Source organism: Pipistrellus hanaki (assembly GCF_964339955.1).
Source record: "Pipistrellus hanaki genome assembly, chromosome: 1".
In the NCBI taxonomy this organism is placed as follows: domain Eukaryota; kingdom Metazoa; phylum Chordata; class Mammalia; order Chiroptera; family Vespertilionidae; genus Pipistrellus; species Pipistrellus hanaki.
The window spans coordinates 33,448,442-33,467,349 of NC_140503.1; the positions used below are offsets into that span (position 1 = coordinate 33,448,442).

Genomic DNA, 18,908 nt, shown 5'->3' on the forward strand with positions numbered 1-18,908 from the left:
AAAACCTGTCCAAAGTTCGCTGTGCAAGGCGTTCGTTATGCGAGGCGGTGCCTCACACAACGAACTTAATTCGTTCCAGGAGCAAGTTTGTTATGCGAAAAGTTTGTTATGTGAAACGCGTTTTCCCATAACAATACATGTTAAAAAAAATAATTCGTTCTGTAGCATAAAATATGCTAAGATGACATAAAAAAGATAAATTTTTTGTTATTATTTTTATTTAGATACATCTAAAAACATAATTTTTTTAAAAAAAAACCGCACATTTTTTAAATTTTAAGACAGACTAAGTAGAGTCTACCGAATCTTGCACATCTTCATCCATTTTCTGCTTTTTTGGCCGATGGTTTTATGAAAAACCTGTCCAAAGTCGTTTGTTTTTCTCTTTTCTCCAACATCTGCCGGAAATAACGGACAAGAGTATCGGAGTAAAGATCGTTGATCCTGTTTGCTTCAGCTGAATCCGGATAGTGGGCATTGGTAAACTCCTGAACTGCTTTCCATTTGACCAGGATGTTCTTGATGTCAGCAGTTGGGATTGGTTGATTGTTTGATTGTTGCTCCTCGTTATCAGATGACGCTTCCCTTTGAGCATTGTCCTGTTGCTGGACCAGAAGTGCTTGGAGCTCTTCAGTTGTCAGCTCTTCTTCGTGTTCCTCAATAAGCTCCTCTACATCCTCTTCCTCTACCTCTAATTCCAACCTTTGGGCCACTGTGATGATGTCCTTTGCTCGGGCAAAGTGGTCGTGGAAGCTCGGGCGACTTCGTTGTGTGAAACGAAGTTCGTTGTATGAATCATGAAATGAAGTTCGTTGTGTGCAGCGTTCGCAGTGCGAGGCTTTCTTTATGCGAGGCACCACTGTATATAATGTCATTCACTAATCTATTCCAGACTTCAAGAACTCTTTCTTATAAGAATGATTCCTTGAGCTTGAGCTCTGCTATTCCTTAGTAAAGTAATTTTCTTTAATTCTATCCTTGGTAAAGGCATATATTTCTTGTAAGAGTAAATATTTCTTGGCACCATAGGCAGAAAATATGCATACCATTATGTTAATAATAAATACTTCATGCCCATTATTTAGGATAAGAAATCCATTAAAGTCATCAATTTATTTACCATTAGGCATAGAGAAAAAGAGACATGGGTGGAGATAAGACTCTTGTCTGACATAGTAAAGAGCAATTCATATATTTTCTATAGCTATAGACACCATTTTGAATATAGTTACTCATGATGACCAAATCATTTAGGATTAAAGAGTCTAATTCATAGGAGACATTAAACCTTTAATGTTCAACTCTCTTTAAAAGAATTTTTACAAACAGTTTCACAAGGACTTTATTCATGACTGCCAAAAAAAGAAAAAGACAAGATTTCTTTTTTGTAAATGTTTTCACCCTTGGCTTTATATAAAAAGTATCTTTTCAAATAGATGTACTATTTAGAAAATTTGTTTGTGTATCTGCATTAGTTATTCCTTCCTCTCTTATCTTGCTTTGTTCAAGGCAACAGCATAAAAACTTTTGTTAGAACCGAATAAGAACATTTGGGGCTTAAAGAAATTTAACAGTTAATAAGGGAATATAGAAAGTAACAATTTTTTTAAAAATAAGGAAATGTAAAGCATGTAATATTCTGCTTTTACAATAATAATAGATTTCTTGGGGGAAGTAAGAGAATTCTGGGTATTTACATAATAAGAGTTGAATATTATAGGTTAATATAGTGAACTCATGTTGAGAGTTAAAAACAACTACCATGTATAAAAACTTGCTGTTCTAAGGCTTTGTTTAAGGAAAATAATTTGTTATTGGATTCCTCCTACCTACTTATCTTCCCAATAAATTGCATACTTAAGACAATTTAGTAGGAGGTAAAAATCTAAGCTCATTTTCACTGAAATAGTCACATCAAATGTTCTGAGGGTTTCAGATGCAATGAAAACATCTATCAGAATTACTGAAACGGATTCTAACAATATTACCATTATTTACATCATCATCACCATAACCATTGCCATTCAAATATTTATTGCATATCCAGAGTGAGTAGAGTATACTTAGCAATACTATTTTACACTAGACTTGGCTCCTGGGAATTTCAACTTAAAAAATTAAAAGCGATCAGGAAGTCTCCAAACAAGAATGAGAGTCAGGGAGCAGTTGGGCAGAGACCATTGGGAGATGCTGAAAAGCTCATGTTCATAAAAGTGAAGGCCAGAAAGGAAAGACAATTTTGTGGTGAAGAACATCCAATTTGTAGAAGACCCCTATTGTACCTAAGAAGCTGCCTGGACCTCCTTGTTGGGTGCCTTGGGAGCCTATAGGAACAATGGAAGCCAAGAAGGAGTTTTAGAGGCTCAAAAATAAAGGGAGGGGGAAATCACGGGATGACAGGAAAGGTTTTGAGGCTATTCTAGGTAAACTCAGCCTTCCAGGAAGATTTTTTCCTCATGGGTCTCTTTCATTTCATTTTGTTCTGTTGCCTCATGTATTTGTCTCTCATGTAATTTCAAATGAAAACAAAACTGAACAAACTAAAACAAAATACATGCCCAGGAAACAGTGGTGCCGAGTCTGGGGAGGTCCTGTAGGCTGCTTGTCAAGAGCTCTTGTGTGAGCTGTTAAGTGGCACTTACCTTGGTAATGTTAGCTCCACTCACGGTCTTGTTCTCACTTTTGTGAGACCAGAAACCCATTCTTTTGTGGGCATCAGAAGTAGGTTTGTTCCAAACACACACACACACACACACACACACACACACACACAATCCAGCTCACATATCTCATTTCAGCAGTGCCTTACGGGCATTATACATGGGAAATCAAAGTGTCAGTTACTTGGTATCTGTGAAGTAGAATAAAGAGAATTAGCTGATATCCTGTGAAGGATTTCTACTCAATTTAGTGATAGCTTTACCAAGGACACCCTAATGCTCAAGCCTGCATTGCCAAAACTCTCCCCTCTGGGTGGCATTTGAATGGGCATTGTCCACTCCTGGCTCTTGGGACTGATTGTCCTGTCCTTTGCTATATGTGACCAATTCTTTTCTGACATAAAGTGAACTTCTTCCAGCACCGTGGAGGTGAACCTGAGAAGAGGCGGTGAAGGATTAAAGAAGACAGACAAGAGAATACAGTTGGGACCAGGTGGATCACTGCCTGGATGAGGAAACAGTGACCCAGCCTATAAGCCAAAGCTTTATTTTATAGTCAGAGCACACAAAGCTCTGACTATAAAATAAAGGGGAGCAGTCAACATGTTTACAATGTTCTTGTGAATTTCAAGTCTATTTCCTTACTCAAGACTTGTTTTGGCAGCACTTGCTGTGCCTCATACAGCCCATTAGCTACCTAGGAACAAGGGAGGACTTGCTAGGAGGGCTCTGACCTCTAAGCTGGGACTTGTATGTGGCTCTGTCATGGCTCAGTCCGAGCATGACAGCTCCCTACTAAAGGTTTTTACCAACCAGAACAAAGAAATCACCTAATACTGCAAAGTAAACCAGATAAAATACAGAATGCCCCGTTAAATTTGAATTTCAGACACAAAATAAATAATTTTTTTTTTGCAAAAGTATGTCCCAAATACTGAATCAAAATTCTATATTTTTACTTACTAACTATGGCAACCCCAAAACTGCCTTCCTGAACTTCCTTGCTTACTTACCCTGATTGTAATTTTGAATGTTCCCAAACTCTTTGATGCACACATACAATTTCTTGCTTCACCTATAAAAGGTTAACAACATCCATTACCTGTGGATCTACTGATTTGACTTTTAGAGAACACGTCTCCTGATTTACAGTTTGTGTGTTGCTGGGCAGAAGAGCGGATCTTATTATCACTGCCATGTACCAGTGTTGTAAGGGGTGGGGAAGGGGTTAGGGAAAGGCATTGAATACACATAAAAAACATAGCTTATAGAGTCAATTCAATATTCCATTTAGCAACTTTGTTGACCACCTTTCTAGAAATACAAAGATAATATCTTCTAAAGAGGGGTGGAATAGATAAGATAACAGCACACAGATGTGCCTTGTGTTAGGTGTGGGGGTCAAAGGTGAAGGAGCTCTTACTCTGATTTCAAGGAGTTTACAAATAACTGAATCAGAACTAAGACAGCTATTTAAAAGAAGGTAGTCATAAGTACAAGAGAGAAGGCACGTGGAAGGTGCTTTGCAAATAGAAAGTATTGTGAGGATTGTTCTAGAATGGACCCCTCGTTCCTGACACCTTTTTTTTTTTTTTTTTTTTTTTTTTTTTTTTTTTTTTTTTTTTTACCTACAGCTAGGAGTAATAGAAAAATAAAACAGTCCCTGAGATACTAAGGAAGGAGGTAATGAATAACCCGCCATTAGCCATAAGACCTTGGGCAAGTTCTATAGCTTTCAGCCTCAACCTGCTCCCCTAACGAATGGGGATTACCCAAATCGCCCTTTCAGGGTTATTGGGCAGATCAAGCCGGTGATGAGGGAAGGAAACATACAGCATTGTGCCCGACAGGAGCAAAGGGCTCAACAAACCGAGACCCCTTAGTAGCACTTATTTTCAACTTCTCTGAATGACTGAGAAAAGGAACACTCTGTGTAGGGCTAGTTTACGGGGTCCTGTTTAGGGGCAGGGCTGCGCGGCACCATTTCCCTAAGGAACGTCCTCCAGCCCCCTCCTCGCGCCCTTTGCCCTAACCAAGGGCCGGAGAAATTCGAGCTCTTAGAGCGAAAAGACGGAGCCTGGTTTCTCCTCCCCGCACACACAGAGGGAAAGCTGCCGCAGAAGCCCAGGCTTCCAAGAAGGGCAGCCCGGTGGGGGGTCGCGGGAAAGGGGGGGACTCCGGCGCCCCGCCCCGAGCGGGACTCGCCCCCGCCGCTCCGTCCCCAGCGCCAAAGCAGAGGCGGGTGTGCGGGCTCCGAGGGGCGTGGGGCGACCGCATCGCATCGGGTGTCGGGGCAGCGGAGCCGGGGCGGGCACGTCGTCCGTCCAATCCCTAGCCGAAAGGGCGGCCTCATGAATAAGCAACAAAGCGGAGCGCCCTCCCCCTTGGCATCGCAGAGCGAGGAGCGGGCCGCCAGCGCTGCAGGGGCCGCCGCGGGGATGCCGAGCGCGGGCGCCGCTCTCCGCGCGCTGCTGGGCTGAAGGCGCACAGGTGAGGACAGCCCGGCGCCTGCCCCTCGGGCGGCCGTGGCTGCGGACCCAGGGCCGAGGAGAGACGGAGCCCCAGCCCCGGGCAGCGGGGGGTCGCCCGGGAGCTGCGCTGTCCGGGGAGCGCGGCCGTCCGGGGCGGTGCGCCCTGCGCCCCAGTCGGACCGCGGTGCGTGGCGCGGGGTGCGCGGGGGCCGCTCCGCCAGCGCTGGGCGCGGCGCAGGCCTCGGAGGACCCGCCGCCCGCTTCGCCCCAGCGCAGCCCAGCCCAGCCTCCCCGCTCCGCACCGGCAGGCAAGCGGGCCTTTGTGCTGGCGGAGCTTGCAGGACTAGCTGCTTTTGTGTGGGCTTCTCTTTCCTCCCTTCCTCCCATCCCGATCTCGCAGCGGTGATAGAGAAGTTCCCGAAGGCTGCGATCTGCTCTTTTCAAAGCATCGATCGCAGGGTCCCCGCTGCCAAGCGGTGCCCAGCGGCCGGGGAGCCAATGAGGGCTGGCCGCGGTGGCCCCCGAAATGTGTTGTTTGTTACTTTGCAGAAAACAAACAGTTGAGTGCTTAGCGCGGAGGTGTCACTGAACCTCCTAGCTCAGACACTGGCCGGTCCCCTGGCTGGAGGATGCTCCTTAGAAAAAAGGGCACTGAATTGGAGGGAGGGCCTGCGGATTAGACGCGGAGGTCAGGCTCTGCCTGAGATTCCAGGAGGGCTGTTGGGGGTGCCGCCTGGAGGTGCCCAGATGTCTCGGGTACGTCCTGGGCACTGACAGAACCCGACCTGTGCAGATTCTGAACATGGGGAGCCCTGGCTGCTGAGGAAGCAGCCGAGGACTTTTAAGTGCTGGAGTTCTTAAAAGATGAGAATCCTGCCGTCCCAAGCTGATCCCAAGGGTCTGCCAGGATCCTGGCACCTCGTTTCAGGGCAGAGCTGCGGTGGAGGAGAGGAGAGAGGCTGCTTTCAAGTGTCTGCCTTCCTCGTTTGGAAGTTTTAGTTTGAAACTTAAAGGGGAGAGGGAGTGGTTCACAAATCCACCCATAGACCTCTGAAGGATTTCTTTTATAGGGAGCAAAACGTGTGGCCAGAATGTGCCTGCCTCCCTCCCCCCCCCCCTTTTTGTGTATTTTCCTGGTCACAAGGGATGCTGCTGGGCTCCAAGGCATCTCATGTAAGCCAAGAGCCTACAGAGTCACACACCGACTTGCTCCCTGGCCCGCAGAACCTCACTAGCATCTATTGAAAGAAACTCAAAGCTGGGGTAAGGTCTCACAGCATCAGAACATTGGTACTTATTTTTTACACACAGTAGAGATTTTAGGGTAGGCTTACTTTTATGAACAAGGCAGAGTCGTTACATTTGTCCTAAGGATGAGCCAGACACTTATGCGGCAGACTTGATAGGGATTGTGTTTATTCACAAAACTCCCAAGGCTGAGGGAGTCTAGTGTAGCTACAGCAACAGCTAACCAGGGTGATGCGGATTTGTCTTTGTTTTCATAGGAAGTTTCTTATCATTATGTTCTGGCATTTTGTGCTACATTTTTCAAGGTCATAATTTGGTTCTACTGATACGGTTTGATGCTAAATCCAAGTATGGCATCCATAGGAGGAAGCTGGGCTTACCCAGTTCCACGCTTTGACTAACGGTGTCTGCACTGTGTATTCAGCAGTTTGTCTGAAAAATTTGTGTATGGAATTGTATTTTTGTTCACCGAATGTTGTTGATTCTCACAATAGGGAAGCTGGTGTTCTAAGAGAACCTGGGTTTAATCTCCGTAAAATGAAACCCATTTCCTACCAAGATGCGTGGTCATTCCTGTTTTTTTTCTTGTTGGGTATACTTGGTGATTATAAGGAGAGTGTCTGAATCAAATTTCTGTTTGAAATGTTGCCTACGATGTTTATTCCTTGAAATGTCTACCTGGGGATTTGAATTACCTTCTCCTTAATTGCAGCTACTACTTAGAGACCTTGTAGAGCCAGTGAGGTTTGTGAAGCACAAAGAGCAGAAATGAAGTGTCAGATTGGGTCATTGAAAATAATTGTATGATGGATGGACAGGAGCTTGCTGATCAAGATTGATTAGGGCGGGATTCTGCAAACATGAGATGATTCCCTGGCCACTTTGTATGAGAAGCTGAAAGGCGAGGTTCCAGGGACATAGCGAGGAGGAAAAAGAATGTTAAGGATGCTTCAAATTGCTTACATTTCTGTAGTTGGAGGGCAGTGCATGTCAGGACCAAGCTGATATGACTACATTCTTCAAACCATTTTCATATCTATTTTCACTTTCTTGGGTTTTCTTTCGCTTTTTGAAGAAAACAGAAGAAACATTCTTGTCTCCATTTTGCAACGAGGAAACCGAGTTTCAGTGATTTTGTTGCCTAAGGTAGAGCTGGAACTTCAAGCCAGTGTTTAAGTCTTCAAATCTAGCTTCTTTTAACTCGGAATAAGACGATGTGGGCGGGGTGAAAAGCACAGACATCTTCCCTTGTCTCCAGTGCTACAGTGCAGAGGATGGAGCTGTGGGCTCAGCGTGTGGAACTTAGTGGAGACCTGCAGGAACGGGAAGCCCTGAGCAGGGAGTTGCCAGAGTAACCGTCTTGCCCAGCCCACTTACCCTGCTCCTGGGGGACCATGCTTTTCCTTGTGGTTACTCTATTCTCCCTCCTTCCTCTGTGGTCAGACATGCTGCTGAAAGGATCATCAGTCATTCCAGCTACTTAATTTATAGTGAAAAATGACTGGGGACTGATGATCTTAAAGCCACAGTATCAGGCCACTGATGGTTGTCAAAAACACAATGAATTGGAAGGTACCTTAATGCCGTGTGCCACCGTTGGGATAATGGGGTCAGAGTCTTGATAGCTTTGCTCTAGTCTAGACAAAGGAAAAAGCTTTGGCAGTGAGGACCTTCAGGATTACAAGAAAAGGTAAGGCAATGACACATTCATCATTGAGTCAGGAAAAACACACAAAAGAAAGATGATCAAGACACAGACAAGGAAGGGAAAGGGTTTCCTGTTCCCTCATCAATCACAGAATCAGTAATTGGGTTTTTAAAGGTGAGATGGTAACTGGGAAGAAAGTTGACCTGAAGCTCTGACACTTGTCACTTGTTACTGTTGATCTAGTATTTAAAATGAAATAAACACTGAAAACCTAAAATATAACAGAGATGATAACACGGAAGTTATTACTATTATTAAAATAATATGTTGTCAACGTAGCCAAAATTGACTACGTGAAGAACATGACATACAGTTATATATGGACTAGAGGCCTGGTGCACAAAATTTGTGCACTTAGGGTTTGGGGTCCCTCAGCCTGGATTGCAAGAAGGCACAGGCCAGGCTGAGGGACTCCACTGGTGCATGATCAGGACAGGAAGGGACCTGAGAGGTTGGCCAGTTGGAAAGGGACTGCTGGAGGGCTCCAGGGCATGTCTGGCCCATCTCACTCAGTCCCGATCAGCCGGACCCCAGCAGCAAGCTAACCTACCGGTTGGAGTGTCTGCCCCCTGGTGGTTGGTGCACATCATAGTGACTGGTCAACTGTCTGCCCCCCGCTGGTCAGTGTGCATCATAGCAATTGGTTGATCAGTCAACTGTTTGCCCCCTGGTAGTCAGTGCAGGTCATAGCGAGTGGTTGGGTAGCCTTAGCATATCATTAGCATATCATGCTTTGATTGGTTGAACAGCTGGACGAACGGACACTTAACATATTAGGCTTTTATTATTGTTGTGGGGTCGAACCCTGGAGTCAAAATAAGACCACTGGAGGCTGCTAATTGATTAAAAAAAGCAGGCAAGGATTTATTGAACTGGCCAGGATGGCTGCGAGAGCACCACACGCAGGTGGAGTCCACCCTCACTATCCTGCCGTTCCAGATGTAGGCAGTCCTTTTAAAGGTCTAAACCACAAAAATGTTCCTTTGTTCTAAATTCTAAATTCTAAATGCTGGGAACAGCCCACAGGGTCGTTCCCAGCCACATCCTGCTGGACATTGGAATGTGGCCTTATCTTGCGAAAGCAGATAGTATAGAAGCAAAACTGAGCAAAGTTAATCTCTAAAGGTTATCTGCAGTTTCAACTTCTGGAACTACCGAGTCAATGGGAATCGATCTCCTGTGGTCCTGGTCCACAGGCACAGGAAAATTGCCTTAGCTTCCAGGTCTCAATCTGGAAGCTGAGGTAACTACCCTATTGTTTAAGCAAGTGAGTGAGTGCAGAAGCCAGAATAGCAGGGTTAAAATTCAGACAGCAGTTTTCACCTAAGTATGGTTGCTACCATACTTCAGTTATATAGAATAGACCATGAAATGTCATTGAAAATTTTACAATATAAAATGGAGACTCTGGTCACATTCATTTTCACATTCTTGAGTGGTTATTTATATTCACTTCATGCCAGCAAATGTTTATTGAACACCTCCTCTATGTGCCTAGCAATTATATGGCAAGCAGAGGAAGCTAAAAGATCAGTGTTTGTATGGAAGGAACATTACCTTATTTGAGGTGATCAGATTACAGACATAATTATTTGTGCTAGAGAAGGTGGGAGAAGGGTGGGAAGAGAATGGGTGAGGCAATTTTGTGACAAAAGTTAGTACACAGGATGTGACCTGGGGGTGGGTGGGTTGTGGGGGGGGGAGGGTGTGGTGATCTAGGGTCGGGGAGAAGGAAGGAACGCCGACTAGTGTGGTGCTGTGAGCAAAACTTAGGAACCTGAAAGGAGTATGGCACAGAAGAGGGCAATATACCCACTTGGCGATGGTGTCTGCACTGGGCACTAGTGCTGTGGGGTTGCATTACAGATATGGAGTTTGGCAGTTGTATGATTGGGGACCTTATGTACTTTGGGAAGGCAGAGAGTTGTAGTGGCAAAGGCAGGGAACTGGAAGTCTGAAAGAATTCACAAGTTTAGAAACAGACATGATCACATAGGCAAGTTAATTCTCCTTGACCAGCCTGCAGTTTTCTCATCCAACAAAGAATGGAGATGGATGGTGGTACCTATCGCATTAGGTTATTGTTAGGATTAAATAAGATAATTTATACAAGGCACTTACAACACTTGATTTATAGCATCGCCAAATGCTAGTCATTTTTTATTGGCTATTGTCATTTTTATCCTTAAGAATAAACCACTGGATTGTATGAAATGGATTGGAGAGGAGAGTCTGAAAAACGGTAATTAGGAGGCAATTAAAATAATAACACTTCAGTGATGTGACAGAAGGGGCAATTCCAAGAGATACTGTGAGGAAGGATCCATAGGAGTTGTGAATCTAAAATATAAAGGAGAGAAGAGTTCAAGATGACACCGAGGATTTTTGATTGAGTTTATTTTAAGATAATTGAGACACACAATCCTATGAAGCAATGAAATGTCTCCCCTCTTCTCCCCCCAGCAAAGCATCGTGTAGGTGAAGTGTAGGTGAAGAAGATGGTGTGTTTTAGGTGACCTCCAAGTAACTTCCAGTAGAGGAGGAGAATCTGAGGTTAGGCAGCTTTCTTCCTGAAACCCCAAACCAGCTATTTATGGTATTCATCCCCAGAAAATAAAAATATCAAGCAGATTGTCGCCATTTTCCCTCCCCCCCCCCAAAACTCCGCAGCCCTCTTATGTCTTGAGTACTCTTAGGGTAACACTCATGTTCCTTATGAATTACACCTGCAGTGCACTTACCTTTGAAAAAAGTAGCATTGTCACTGCTGCGGATGTTTCTCATGCTGGTCCCCTTTGTGTGTGTTTGGGTAATACACCAAACAACGCAAGTATAAATTCTAATTGGAAAAATAGTGGCGGAGTGTTTTAGAAAACTGGTGATTAAGTCTAACAAGATGGCTAAGGCCTTATTTTTTTATGTTGTCTTTCATGTGTCTTTGAAACTCGAGTATGCCTAGACCTGACACAGATCGGGATTCTGGACAGTATCCATTTAAGATCGGCAGAGATAATGCTTGACAGGACAGCTTATCTGCCCGCAGGACCGCTGGGCCATTAGCATACCTTGATAGCGAGTGATGGACAAGGTGCTCCTGACTTGCTTTGGCAGGGATGCTTTTTAAGCTGTTAGAAGCTAATATCCACCATCAGTTAGCAGTTGGGTTAGAGCCATGGTGGACAAACTGCGGCTCTCGAGCCACATGCGGCTCTTTGGCTCCTGGAGTGTGGCTCTTTCACAAAAGACCACGGCCTGGGTGAGTCTATTGTGAAGAAGTGGCATTAGAAGAAGTTTAAGTTTAAAAAATTTGGCTCTCAAAAGAAATTTCAATCGTTGTACTGTTGATATTTGGCTCTGTTGACTAATGAGTTTGACGACCACTGGGTTAGAGTTTCTTTATGTGAATTCATTTGCCCTGATGGATACAATGAAGAGAAAGCAGCATCCAAAGTTACAGTGTGAAGGAAACGTTAGAGAAATCTTTTGTTTGTTTACTAAATATTCGTATCACTGAGACAAATGATTCTAATAGGCAATGAAGTCCCCCTTCCCTTTTTCTCCCCCAGCGCAGCGAGCCATAGACATTCATCTGTTTGTTCAGCCAGTGTTTACTGAGCATTTCCTCTGTGCCCGGGAGAGGATACCATGCCGAGGACAAAAGACAAGGCCTTCAAAATATGGTAGCAGGTGGTTATGTAGGTTTAGAAATATTGTCATTGAATTGACAATGGTCAGTCTTTTTAAATTTATTCTCTAATGTCCTGCAACTCCCAGTGGGGGACACCAGGCTCATGGGAGTGACTGCGTGAAGCTGTTCCGTGTTTGAAAGATGGAGGAAGGCCTGAAACTTGAAGGTCATCTACCAATTTATCTGAGTCACAGCGTGTTCCCTGCTGCCATTTCTGCAGGCTGTCTTTCCTGCTTCTTTGAGAGTTCAGGCGGCCTTGTGAATAGCGGAGAGAAGGAGCATATGGCCACAATACACAGGCATAGAGTAGGCTAGCAGTGCACCCCACTTTCCCGCTGTAATTGGATTTAGAAAGCAGGTGGCCAACACTTAATTACAGAAGTAAAGTCTTTTAGGGCAATGGCAGAATTCCTTCCACACAAATACTCTAAAGCTCAAGAGCTAGGCGAAAATAAAACCTTGAAGGAAGTCTTGGTTTCGGGAAGGCAGTTGAGGTTATACTAAATCTTAATTCTTTGCCTCTCCCCTGCCCAGGCTGATTTGATCACAAAATTCTCCTCTGGGTCCACATGACTCCAGAACATATTAAATAAAATTCGTTCAATCATTTGGGTGCCTTTGCCCGCTCAGTGGCAAAATTGTGGGGATATAAAGATATTGTGTTTTTTATTTTATGTCATATAGATAAAATGTGAAAATGAGAGGTAGAAGGAATTTCAAAGATTATTTTAACTCCTTGTTTTGTCAAAGGAGAAACTGAAGCCATTTGGCCAATAGCACATAGCAAGTTTTTTAAAACTTATTTTTCTTTTTGTATTGATTTCAGAGAGGAAGGGAGAGGGAAGAGAGAGAGAGAGAGAGAGAGAGAGAGAGAGAGAGAGAGAGAGAGAGAGAGAGAGAGACATCAATGATGAGAGAGAATAATTGGTCCGCTGCCTCCTGTAAGCCCCCTACTAGGGGTTGAGCCCAAACCCAGGCATGTGCCCTTGACTTGGAATCAAACCCAGGACTTTTCAGTCTGCAGGCCAACACTCTATCCACTGAGCCAAACCAGTCAGGGCTCACATAGCAAGTTTTAACAACAGTGAAGCTAGGAGTCAGGAATAATTTTTCTGATGCTATTCCATGACCCTCTAAACCTGACTGCTACCATTATGTCCCCCCACCTCCCAACCCAGGTTTAAAAAAAAAATTCAGATTTATTTATTTAGTATTTTTTAAATTCTCACCAGAGGATATTTTCCCATTAATTTTTTTAGAGAGAGTGGAAGAGAGAGGAAAAGACAGAGAGAAATATCGATGTGAGAGAAACAGATTGATTGTGCCAAGAGCAGGGCCTGGCCTGGAGAGGAGCCTGCAACCAAGGTATACGCCCTTGATCAGAATCCAACCCGGGCCCTTTGGCCCACAGTCCGGGGCTCTATCCACTAAGCCAAACCGTCTAGGGCTCCTCTGCCACCCCCACTCCCAGGTTTTTATCCAGAAGCATGGGAGCTTGTAGACTAAGCTTTTAGGCCACACCTTTCCTCTTTTGGGACGTTTAGTAAGATTTCATGGAATGGGAAAAATATTTGTTTAGAAAAGGGCAGCTCTCTGAACAGATCAGAAATGAACCAGAGTCTTGTAGCTTTTTCATGTCTTCCACTATATAGGGTTTCATAGTTCAACTTGTTTGCACAGAAATATGAAGGTGTGATGTCATCAACTATGAGCACTCATGCTTTACAGCTCTCATGTATTTTTGTTTTAAGGAAGGAAAATAGAGGCGGCAGGCCAAGTACTGTTACCAAATCTGTTACCTGGGTACGAACTGGGATTTTTTTGGCTCATCTAAAGTGATAACTAATAGCCCATGCCATTCCCTCTCTGTTAAATATCTTTTCCATATTCTCTCCTTTTAAAACAATGCTAACTATATGACATTGCAATTCAATATTTAAATAAAATTGGTTCAAGCCTTGATCCTACCTACAGGGAAATTTAACATTTCACTATCTCTGAGGATTCTTGGCAGGGGCTGGGCAGTGGCTTATATTTCTCCTAGTCACCTCTGGCTTTGATGTTTTACTGCTGCTAAATTTATGTTCCCTGACATGCTGTTGTGTTTCTGCACTTGGCACCAGGACGCCTCATGACATCAGCCCATTCCTGTATTCTCCCACAGTACTGTGGATTCAAGCTTTTTGTGTAACAGATTAGCTCCAAACTTGGTGGCAATAAATGTTTATTTATTATCCCATCCCATTTCTGTGCAGAAGGAATTTGGGAATAGCTTAACTCTGTGGTTCTTGCTCAAGGTCTCTTAAGAAGTTGTAGTTGAGATGTCAGATGGGGCTGTAGTCATCTGAAGGCTTGACTGGGGCCAGAGGATCCGCTTCCAAGATGACTCATTGATGTGGTGCTGGGAGTTCGGCAAGATGCCTCAGCTCTGCATCCAGGGGTTCCTCTTTCCTCATCTAGAAAAGTTCAGCCAAAGTGAGCACTCATTTATGTTTTTTTAAAAACTCATGAATGTAACTGGTATTCTGTATTTTGTGAAGACATCTATCTACACAAATAAAAGAGAAAGATGCAAATTGACAGTACCTTTGTGACGCCCACCAGACAATCAGGAGTGAATATGCAAATTAACCCAACAAAGATGGAAGGTTAATTTGCATACACTGGTGCAGAGTGGCTGGGGGAAGGATGCTTGTGTCATCGTCATGGCGACGACACAGGCGTTCTGTACCATCACAGCCACTCTGAGCCTCTGGGCAGCGTGGGAAGGCGGAAAGATGGCTCCAGGCAGAGTGAAGGCAGAAAGGCAGCTCCAGGCCAGAGCAAAGGCAGTGCCAGCAGCCAGGGGAAGGAAGGCCCATTCTTGCACGAATTTTTGTGCACTGAGTCTCTAGTATATATAAAAGCCTAAGTGACTGGTTGGTTGGTTGACTGGTCACTATGATGCGCACTGACCACCAGGGGGCAGACGCTCAATGCAGGAGCTGCTCCCTGGTGGTCAGTGCACTCCCACAGCCAACCTCCTGCAGCCAGCTAAACTCTGGCTGTCCCTCCCCTAGGCCGGCTGGCCAACCTCTCACAGTCCCTCTGGCCCCAGTCTGCCCTGATCACCAGCCAGGCTGAGCGACCCCCACCTGTGTGCTAATTCGTGCACCAGGCCTCTAAGTTTTAAAATATACTTAAAACATTCTTCGAATGTAATGTAAGTAAATGTAAGATTTACTTTTTATATCCTGGACATTTCTACAGTCACTTGACTACATGATTAATAGAGGAGTTTGCAGAGAATAATGTGACTCCAAAGGTAGTTTATTTCAAGTAGGTATTTAGGAAACAATGAACTGAGTATTTGAACTATGTGTACCTTTTTCCAGAGAGCATCACATTAAATCAGCTGCAGAATTCAGAAGGGAAAAATGAACTGGGTTATCCACGTCTCAAAGGTACAAAGAAATAGAACAGTCCTCTCTTACACACCATCTCTGAGCATAAAGTCAAGGGGGTTATTTAACTCATCGTTTCAAAGGGGCTTGTTTACAAAATATATTTGTGTGACAGTTGGATATGCTTTGTTTTTCTGCAGGACTCAATCACTGCAGTTGTCAACTCTGCCGCTTTATGTGCACATTTCTCTTCCACTATGAGAAGACCAAGAATATTGTACATCTGCCTGGCTTTCTGTAGCCATCTGCTCCTCAACAGTGCCACACAATGTTTGGCCTTCCCCACAATGGAAAGAGGGGAGATAGCACATGCTCATGAAAAAAGAGGGCAGCCTGAGAGGATAAACACGGATGACCTAGAAAATAGCTCCATTGCTTCCAAGGGCATTCCCCAACCCGTGGTCTCCGAAGATCCAATGATAGCATTAGCCGGACCATCAGCAATGCCATTAAATAAAGTTCCCCCACTTAGCAAAGAGGCCCCTCCTACAGGAGCTGGGCTCATGCAGCCTAACAGCCCTGGTGTCCACACTGCTACTGAGCCAGGGGTCCCACCAGGGGAAGAAGTGGTTGGTTCCAGCCGGCCAGAGAGAACGTCTCCCGAAAGCCTGCTTCCCAAGGCCATGGTGAACAGCCCTGTCGTGGCAACTGGTTCTTGGGATGTGGATGAGAAAGAGGAACTCTTTAGTAGTACCAACACTGAGCCCATTGTAGAAGGGACTGCCGGAGCAACAACACAAGGTTTTCTGAATTCTGTGGACAATCAGTTGTTTACAACTGAAAGTCAGGGAGACGCTAGTCTGGGACATTCACCTTCATCCTATGTGAATACCAGCAAAATACTAACCACCAGTCCAAGGACTGACAAATCTGAAGCAGACACAGATCAAAGGATAACTTCTCTTCCTGGTGCAGAGCCCATAGCGGGCACTGAGCCCGGAAGCCTCATGTCTGATAGGGAGAAGCCCTCACAGATGACAGCTGGTAATACCGAGGCGACTGCCACCACGCACGGGCTTGCAACCCCCGAGTACAGCCCGAGTGTTGAGGCAGAAACTGACAGCCTGCTGGGAGCCCCAGAAGTCCCAGTGAGTGTCAGCACAGCTGTTCCAGCCACCTCTGTCACAGGCGATGAGTGGGATGACACCAAATTAGAGAGTGTGAGCCAGATAAAGACCCCAAGGCTTGGAGACAACACAAAGACTCCGATGAGAATGGAAACGTCCCCGACAGCCCAAGTAAGCCCTAATGGGGTGGAAGGCGTGGAAGGGGACGAAGCTCGGACAGAGGCTGCACAGATGGGTCTGGGGCTGCCTGAAGGGGAGCCACACTCGGAGCCGGCCCTGCTAATGGCACACGGGGAGGGGAGATCATCTGCCGTCACGGATCGGATTGCCTTCACTCCCACAAGCCCGATGGAAGACACAGAAGTCTCTGTTGTGAACCTGTTTCCAAACACTGCAGACTCCGTGGAGCCCACCATGGAAGACGATGCCATGTTTTTCTCAGAGACCACTGTTCCCATCTCAGACTATGAGTCTGAGGCTTATCAACCACAGAGAAATGCATTTGAAGGTAAAAGAAACAAAAAACAAGCTTTGTTTAGTTTGGTGTGCTTCAGTTTGGTTTTATCATTTTAAAAAATGTATATACTTTATTGATTTTTCACAGAGAGGAAGGAAGAGGGATAGAGAGCCAGAAACATTGATGAGAGAGAATCATCGACTAGTTGCCTCCCGCACAACCCCCACCAGGGATGTGCCCACAACCAATGCACATGCCCCTGACCAGAATCGAACCTGGAACCCTTCAGTCCACAGGCTGATGCTCTATCCACTGAGCCAAACCGGTTTCGGCTGGTTTTATAATTTTTTAAAATGGAAATATAATTGTCATTTAGGATTGTACTAGTTTTAGGTGTTTTATTTTTTAAAAAGTGATGATTTAGAAGTAACTTCTCTATGCCACCTCCTACCTCCATGGGAAACTCATTAGGCGGGAGTGAGGGTCACACCCTGGGTGTGCAGGATGCTCTATGAGCCTCTGGAGTGCCCCTAGCTTTCTACCCGGGTGGATTGCCTATAGCTTCCTGGTGGCCACAGTGTAAACAAACCACCCTCAGAACCAGAAATCTGGGAAGCCTAGTTTCCAAGCAATGCATGAAGTTTCTTTCCTAAAATTTCAAGGATTCGCGAGAATCTGAAAAGACCCCATGGATTTTCCTGGCTGGATGCTACAGCTGTGTAGCATTCATTGCCCACATCCGTCTGTTATGCAAGGTTTTGTGCAACTTGAGAGCCGTCCCCTCCCTCCCCCACCTCTCTGAGGGGTAATATTCACTGGGGAGGTGAGAAAGAGGTGATGGTATGAGATAAAATATCTAATCTTTTTACCTGTAGGCAGAATCAGCCCTCACTTGGTGCTTATTATTAGTTATCCAAGGACACCCAACGACAAAGAAAATTAGCTGAGACACCCATGAAGCAAATATTAGAACTGGCAGCAACTGAATTTAAAGGAACTGTATTTTGTGCATTTTAGGATATTTAAGTACTGTAATTCTTTCACTGAGGGGTTATAGATGGAGACAGACGAACTCATTTTGTTATTTGCCTTAAAATGACTTCGAATCTCTGTTAAAAAGAAAAAGTAAGTTATTGCCCTAATTGGTTTGGCTCAGTGGATAGAGTGTCAGTCTGTGAACTCAAGGGTCCCAGGTTCGATTCCAGTCAAGGGCATGTACCCTTCATTTTCAGTATTTGTTTAACAAATATTTATTGAGTGTCCACTATGGGCCACACTCTGACACCCTACATATATTAATAAAAAACCAAAACAAGAAAAAAAAAAAAAAAAAAGCATGTACCTTGGTTGTGGGCACATCCCCAGTAGGGGGTGTGCAGGAGGCAGCTGATTGATGTTTCTAATTCTCTATCCCTCTCTTTTCCTCTCTGTAAAAAATATTTTTTAAAATATTTATTTAAAAAAGTTATCTCAGCCCTAACTGGTTTGGCTCAGTGGATAGAGCGTATGCCTGCAGACTGAAGGGTCACAGGTTTGATTCTGGTGAATGGCATGTACCTTGGTTGCAGGCACATCCCCAGTAGGGGAAGTGCAGGAGGCAGCTGATTGATGTTTCTCATCTATCAATATGTTTCAACTCTCTATCACTCAACCTTCCTCTCTGTAAAAAATCAGTAAAATATATTTAAAAAAGTAATCTAAGTTTTAATAAAAAACAAAAGTATACAAAAATACATAAAAATTACGCCTAAATAGGTATATATAGACCAGTGGTATTTAAATGGGGACAGTTTGTCTCTCTCCACCCTATCATTTGGCAATGTTTGGAGACATTTTTGGTTGTCCCAGCAGAGAGGTTCTGCTGACCACTGGCACTAGTGGGTAGAGGCCACGGATGTTGCTACATACCCTACAGAGCACAGGACAGCTCCCCAACAACACAGATTTAACTGAGCCAAAATGTCAACGGTCCTGGGAAGCCCTGATACAGACTTAATATTCTTCCAACACTTCATTTCAAAAATGTATAAATATATAGGAAAATGTGAAGGAATTAGGTATATGTTTAAGTGGTATAATAAACAATGTAAGATACTAATTTATAGATGGATGTAAAAATACTCCTATCCTTGATATATATTTATTTTATTTTTTATTTTTTGCCAA

The 18,908-nt window shown here is 44.4% G+C and overlaps 1 protein-coding gene across 2 annotated transcripts in view; it reads left to right on the forward strand.

The window, feature by feature from the left end:
• Positions 1-4,899: 4,899 nt before the first annotated feature.
• The window catches only part of ARMH4 (armadillo like helical domain containing 4), a 107,190-nt gene continuing 93,181 nt past the window's right edge, over positions 4,900-18,908 (forward strand). The window contains exons 1-2 of one of the 2 annotated variants that reach the window (XM_084894828.1): positions 4,900-5,150; positions 15,359-16,793. In XM_084894828.1, the coding sequence (XP_084750954.1) occupies positions 15,416-16,793 (1,378 nt within the window). In that variant the 5' untranslated portion in view covers positions 4,900-5,150; positions 15,359-15,415. Of the gene's footprint in view, positions 5,151-14,034; positions 14,251-15,358; positions 16,794-18,908 lie in introns of those variants that run through there. The other variant, XM_084894827.1, reaches the window with a different exon arrangement.